The 7,179-nt window shown below is 43.0% G+C and overlaps 1 protein-coding gene across 2 annotated transcripts in view; it reads left to right on the top strand.

Moving 5' to 3' along the window:
• The first annotated feature begins 3,290 nt into the window (after positions 1-3,290).
• Positions 3,291-7,179, top strand: part of RMP24 (ribonuclease MRP subunit p24) — a 6,707-nt gene continuing 2,818 nt past the window's right edge. The window contains exons 1-4 of one of the 2 annotated variants that reach the window (XM_017874008.1): positions 3,293-3,449; positions 3,775-3,883; positions 3,963-3,985; positions 6,089-6,330. In XM_017874008.1, coding sequence (XP_017729497.1) covers positions 3,807-3,883; positions 3,963-3,985; positions 6,089-6,315 — 327 coding nt within the window. In that variant the 5' untranslated portion in view covers positions 3,293-3,449; positions 3,775-3,806 and the 3' untranslated portion in view covers positions 6,316-6,330. Of the gene's footprint in view, positions 3,884-3,962; positions 3,986-6,088; positions 6,331-7,179 lie in introns of those variants that run through there. The other variant, XM_017874009.1, reaches the window with a different exon arrangement.

The raw sequence follows: 7,179 nt of genomic DNA, 5'->3' as shown, positions 1-7,179 counted from the left end.
GATCGAGACCATCCTGGCCAACATGGTGAAACCCTGTCTCTACTAAAAATACAAAAATTACCTGGGCATGGTGGCACATGCCTGTTATCCCACCTACTTGGGAGGCTGAAGCAGGAGAATCGCTTGAACCAGGGAGTCAGAGGTTGCAGTGAACCAAGATCGCACCACCGCACTCCAGCCTGGCAACAGAGTGAGACACCGTCTCAAAAACAAAACAAAACAAAACAAAAATCTGATTGAATAGTTAGTTGCCTAACCTTGACAAAGCAGGACGTTTTAGACCACACAGAAGACCCAGATGCAATAATGAAAAGAGTGACTTGTTTGATCACATACAAAATTCTGTAAGGTTAAAAAAAGTTATAAATCATGCCAAAGATAAGGAAGAAGAAAATATTGCATCATATATGACAAACAGAAAGTGAATTTCACCAAAATAAAAGATCTTCTAGAAACTGATAAATAAGGCCAGCTGCGGTGACTCACACCTATAATCCCAGCACTTTGGGAGGCTGAGGCAGGTGGATCACGAGGTCAGGAGATGGAGACCATCCTGGCTAACACAGTGAAACCCCGTCTCTACTAAAAATACAAAAAATTTAGCCAGGCGTGGTGGCGGGCACCTGTAGTCCCAGCTACTTGGGAGGCTGAGGCAGGAGAATGACATGAACCCGGGTGGCGGAGCTTGCAGTGAGCCGAGATGGCACCACTGCACTCCAGCCTAGGCGACAGAGCGAGACTCCATCTCAAAAAAAAAAACAAAACAAAACAAAAAACCACTGATAAATAATCCAACAGGAGATTTCTCTTCATAAGAGAAAATGCAAACCATCAAGGGATAAATGAAAAGAGGATTTGCTTTTCACCCATTTAATTTGACCCAGCCTTGTTAGTCATTGATGCTGGGAATATGAATTGCTACAACCTTTTCTGGATGATCTGGCATATAAAACATGTGCATATTATTCTACCCAGTAATTTCTCTTTTAGGAATTCAGACAAAAGAAATAAAAAGCACCAGTACTGTATGAACCAGCAAAGCACTAAATTTTTTCTGAATGATCATCAATAGGAAAATAAATTATGGTTATTTATGTATTAAATAAATTATGTTTCATTACATTTTGTAATATGTTCAGCTATTTAAAAGCATATACTAACTTGAAAAAATGTCCGTGGCCTGCTGTTAAGGAAAAAAGGCAAGTTATATAGTAAAGAACTAACATTTTACTTTTGGTTTTGGTTTTGTGTGTGTGTTTGGTTTGTTTCTTTTTGTTGTGGTCATGGTAAGTGGGGGGGGGGCATTGCATATTTATACATGTACTTAAGTGTATAAGGACATAGGTAGAGGAGACACCCAATTATTCATGTTGATCGCCTCAGAGAAGTGGGATGAAAAGGTGGGAAGAGCAGGGAAAAGAACTGTCTTTGGAAAAAGTTAAAATGCCTATAGAGATGTAAATACATACTTTCTCTTTACAAATCTTTATATAATTTAGACCCCCCCTCCCTTTTTTTTTTTTTTTTTTGGATGGACTTTAGCTCTGTCGCCCAGGCTGGAGTGCAGTGGCACGATCCCGGTTCACTGCAACCTCTTTGGTTGTGATTCAAGCGATTCTCCTGCCTCAGCCTCCCAAGTAGATGGGACTACAGGCGCATGCTACCACACCTGGCTGAATTTTTGTATTTTAGTAGAGACAGGGTTTCACCGTGTTGCCACGGCTGGTTGTGAACTCCTGAGTTCAGGCAATCCACCCGCCTTGGCCTCCCAAAGTGCTGGAATTACAGGCGTGAGCCACTGCGCCTAGCCAATTTAGCTCCCCTTTAAAATTAAAAATGGGCTGGGCATAGTGGCTCACACCTGTGATCCTAACACTGTGGGAGACTGAGGTGGGAGGATCCCTTGAGCCCAGGAGTTCGGGACCAACCTGGGCAACATAGTGAGATTCCCCCATCTCTACCAAAACAAAACAAAACAAAAGCTAGGTATGGCAGTGTGCCTGGTTCCCAGCTACTAGGGAGGCTGAGGCAAGAGAACCCTTTAGCCCAGCCCAGGAATTCAAGAATGCAGTGAACTGTGATCACACGACTGCACTCCAGCCTTAGCAACAGAGTGAGATACCATCTCAAATAAATAAATAAATAAATAAAGCAGTCTAAATATGGGTCCACTATCCAGAATATACACATTAAAAAAACTTACAACTCATCAACAAAAAGACAACCCCAATTAAAAAATGAGCAAAGAACTTAAACAGCCAAAGATATATAAATTGCCAACAAGCACATGAAAAGCTGCTCAAAAGCATCAGTCGTCAGGGAAATGTTAATCAAAACCACAATGAGATGCTACATCATACTCACTAGGAAGGCTACATTAAAAAAAAAAAAAGAGAGAGAAAAGAAAAAAAAAAGGAAAAACAAATGTTGGTGAGGATACGGGGAAACTGGAACCCTCATTAAGCACAGAATTACCACATAACCCAGCAGATCTACTCGTAGGTATTATACCCAAAGAACAGAAAACAGGCACTCAAACAAATGCATGTACACACATGTTCACAGCGGCATTCATTCATAACAGCCAAAAGGTAGAAACAATTCAAACGTTCATCAACTGATGAATGGATAAACCATTGTGATACAGCCATACAATGGAGTATTATTTAACCATAAAAACGAATGCATAACACGGTGAAACCCCGTCTCTACTAAAAATACAAAAAATTAGCCGGGTGCGGTGGCGGGGCCTGTAGTCCCAGCTACTCGGGAGGCTGAGGCAGGAGAATGGCGTGAACCCGGGAGGCGGAGCTTGCAGTGAGCCGAGATTGGGCCACTGCACTCCAGCCTGGGCGACAGAGCGAGACTTCGTCTCAAAAAAAAAAAAAAAAAAAAAAAAAAAGAATGAAGTACTGATACTTGCTCCAAGGTGGATGAACCTCAGAAACATGCTAAGTGAAGGAAGCCAGACACAAAAGGTCGCGTGTATGATTCCATTTATACGAAATGTCTAGAATAGGTAAATCCATACAGACAGAAAGCAGACTGGTGGTTGCCAAGACCTGGGAGGGAGGGGAAAATGGGCCATAAGTACTTCATGGAGTTGGCTGTCCTTCGGCGTGATCGAAATATTTTGGAAATAGCAGAATGGTGCTTGCACAACATTGTAAATTTACTAAACGCCACTGAATTGTTCACCGTAAAATGGTCCATAATACATTATGTGAATTTCACTTTAATTACAAAAAGAAAGAGAAACGCTAGCGTTTACGCAGGCACAGGGCAGGCTGGGGACGCTCCTCCCGGCGGCCTCGTTGCTGGCAGCGCTTCCGCCCGCCGGCGCCCCAGTCAGTACGGCGCCCGGCGAATCTGGAGGGCGAAGCTGCGGTGGAGCAATCACAACAGGACTGTCAGAGAGGAGGCGAGCCGGCAGGAAGATGCAAAGGCGGGTGAGAGCCTCATCTCTGGACTCCACCGCTGCAGCCCGGTCAAGCCGCTCTCCCCAGGCTCAAGTCGGACTCCTAACTCCGCTGGGTGCCTGAGACGACCCGGCAGGCCGAGGGGTGGTACTGAGGGGGCGGGGACGCGGCGGGAGGGTGGGGCAGCCTCCCGGCTGGGCACGCCTCCACGCCAGACTTAACGCGAAGGAAACCAGAACCTCTCTGCCCGGGCGGTGAGGCGGGGGGAGTGCCAGTTTCCGGAAGCAGCTTGACTCTGGACGCCAACGTCGGCGACGCTGGGAAGCAGACTTCCGGCGCCCTATTTTTTCACCAGGTACCTGCGGCGAGCTAGCGGCGGCGGCGGCGATGAGACAGAAGCACTACCTTGAGGCTGCAGCGCGGGAACTGCACGACAGCTGCCCAGGCCAAGCCCGCTATCTCCTGTAAGAGGACTGGAGAGGAAGCGGGAGGCGAGCGGGGAGGTGTTCCTTTGCTCCTCACGAGTCTGTTTCTCTTTTACAGCTGGGCCTACACTTCGTCGCACGGTAGGAAGGACGCCTGTCTCTTAGTGCGTTGGGCTCCTGCCCCGCTTTCCTCCATTCTGCACAACGCTCAACTAAGGACGATGGACTCTCTCTACTCCTTAAAAACTACAACAAAACAAACCCGCATGTTTCTGCGTTTCATGAAAAGTCCAGATTCCTTAATGTGCCTTGTCTTGCTTTGTTAGCGGCATTTGACACACTGATCAGTCTTGAAATAGTTTCCTGCCTTGGCTTCTAGGTCATTACGTAGTTCACCTCCTCTTTATTTATCACTTCTCGATTTGCTTTGCTGGTTCCTCCTAATCTCCCCAAGCTTTAAGTATTGTCGTGTCCCAGTACTCAGCCCTTGGACCTCCTTTCTAGGTACACTCACTTCTTTGGTGACAGTTTTTCATCCAATCTCATGGCTTTTAAATACTATATACTGAGGACTTACAAATGTATATACTCAGTGCAGACCTCTCCTCTGAATTCTAGATTCATATATCCAAATGTCTTGACAAATTCTTTTCAGTGTCTGGTAATTCAAACTTAGCTAATATGTCCAAAACCTGAGCTTTACCCCCCAACAAGATCCTCCAGTTTTTCCTCATTTCAGTAAATAATTACATCCTTCCCTTACAGTTACTGAGCCCCAAAACCTTGGAGCCATTCTTGACTCCCAAACTCTCTCTCTTCCCCCAAGCCAGTATGCGAGCAAATCCTGTTGGCTTTAAAATGTATCCAGAATCAGCCAGGAGCGGTGGCTCACACCTGTAATCCCAGCACTCTGGGAGGCCGAGGCGGGTGGATTTGAGGCCAGGAGTTCGAGACCAACATGGCAAAACCCCGTCTCTACTAAAAATACAAAAAAATTACCCGGCGTGGTGGTGCACGCCTGTAATCCCAGCTACTCGGGAGGGTGAGGCATGAGAATCTCTTGAACCTGGGAGATGGAGGTTGCAGTGAGCGGAGGTGGCGCCAGTGCACTCCATTCCTCTCCACATCCATTGCTACTACCCTGCTCCAGGCCATCACCAGCTCTCTCCTGGATTATTGCTAACAGCTCCCATGCGTTTCTAGTGTGTTCTCAATCCAGCAGCATGAATGATTCTGATAAAAACCAAAGCTAGATCATGTCACTTCTCTGCCACAAACTCAAATGGCTTCCCATCTCCCAGTAAAAGTGAAAGTCCTTTAAAAGGATGGTAAGGCCTTGCATCATAGGCCCGCATACCTCTCTGACCTACTCTTTCCTTCACACAACTCCAGTCACAGTAGGCATCCTTGCTTTTCTGTTTCAGGGCGTTTGCAGCTACTCTTCACTCTGCCTGGGATTCTTGCCTCACATATCTGCTATCATGCTAATCCCCCGTTTCCATCTGGTCTCTATGATATCACTCAGTGAAGCTTTCCCTAGCCACCTATTTAAAATTACAGTAACTCCATCAACACTTCTATTCCCCTTTCCTATCTGCTTTTTTATTCCCACCACTTAACATTTGATGTTGCTATATTTATTGTATGCCTCAGTGAATTGTCCTTTGTTCACTGCTGTGTCTCCAGCACTCAGAACAGTGCCTGGCATTCTTAATTGTCACTTAGTAAATATGAATGAATTTCACATTTGGCGGAGCTAAATTTAAGTGTGGTCTTTAGCTTCATAAGTGCTGTTATATCCCTGGCACTTAGCACAGTGCTCAATGGTAGATACTATTCATTGTGCTAATTATTTAAAAAAAAGAAACAAAATCCGCAGTGCAATTTGTTATTTTGTGGTAAATGCACTGGTAAAATTGGTGAAACATAACAGCCTTTTAAAACTTAGTAGCAAGTAATGAGAAGTGGCTGGATTTTGGATATATTTTAAAGCCTACAGGATTTGCTAGCATAGGTTGGAGATTAGCCTGTCTGTTGCTGAAAGGAGTGAATGGATGGAATTATAGTATTTTGCAAAGTAAATTACTGCCAATTTATCTTTTTGTAAATGTTCATATTTTGAGTTTACTTAAAAATGTATATCTGCTTATATTAAATATCAATATACTTTTTATAGTGTTGGCAGTTTGAGGTAACAAAACATTCTAATTTGCTGAATTGTGAGTTTCATTTGTATAATTTTAGATGATAAGAGCACTTTTGAAGAAACGTGTCCATACTGTTTCCAGTTGTTGGTTCTGGATAACTCTCGAGTGCGTCTCAAACCCAAAGCCAAGTTGACACCCAAAATACAGAAACTTCTTAATCGAGAAGCGAGAAACTATACACTCAGTTTTAAAGAAGCGAAAATTGTGAAAAAGTTCAAAGACTCCAAAAGTGTGTTGGTAAGATTTCAGTTCCAGTATGTATGAGTAAACTAGAATTTTCTTTTCTTTCACTTAAAATCAGTTAAGAATCAACCTCGATATAACTCAGATTTGTAGTAGTATATTTGGATTATCAAAATATATACATAAACATTTCTCTAATGATTAGTGTTTCATTATAAGGACAGCTTATTTTTATTTTTCATGATTACCTAAACCAAACATGGTGAGCTCTCAATTGTTTTGAGATCCCATTGTTGAACATTATTTTTCACAAATGTGCAGATTTCTTGAACTGACCATTATGACTCCACCTAAATTGCAGTTACCACTACATTATTTTTTCAGTTAATGGTCCTTTGCTTCAAATAGTAGTATGTTATGTATGTAGGTATCATGCCACTTCTTCGGCTGTCCTCCCACTCCATGTCAGAGTGTGTATTTACAGGTATCCCCAACAAAGGTGAATGCGCCTTTTGTTCTTTAAACATTTTATTGAGGGTCTATTATATGCCAAGCAACATTTAATATTGGGGATATAAGATGAAATAACCAAAATCAGATTATGTATGGTTTACCATACGGAGGCCAGTAACAAATACACTTTATATCCTGCATATTCTATGTTAACATTTATCAACTGTTCAAGTACATGCTTTATTGTCCAGCACTGTGCCGGGCACTGGACATTATGACAGCTTATGTCTGGCCTAAGACTATAATTAGTAATTACTTGGATTGAAAATTGCCATATTTAAGAGTTTACTAGTGTTGGTCACGTAGGTACATTTTGCTTTGTCATAAAATTGAATGGTTAAAGGGAAAGAAAGAAGAGATAGAATATTTAAGTGAGTATAGAATTCAGTTGCTTAGTTCTTGGAGAATTGTATTTTCAAAATCATTGGAAAA

Source organism: Rhinopithecus bieti, unplaced genomic scaffold, assembly GCF_001698545.2.
Source record: "Rhinopithecus bieti isolate Rb0 unplaced genomic scaffold, ASM169854v2 scaffold_5260, whole genome shotgun sequence".
Taxonomy (NCBI): domain Eukaryota; kingdom Metazoa; phylum Chordata; class Mammalia; order Primates; family Cercopithecidae; genus Rhinopithecus; species Rhinopithecus bieti.
Note: the sequence above shows the minus strand (reverse complement) of the source record. Positions and strands in the feature narration are given on the sequence as shown.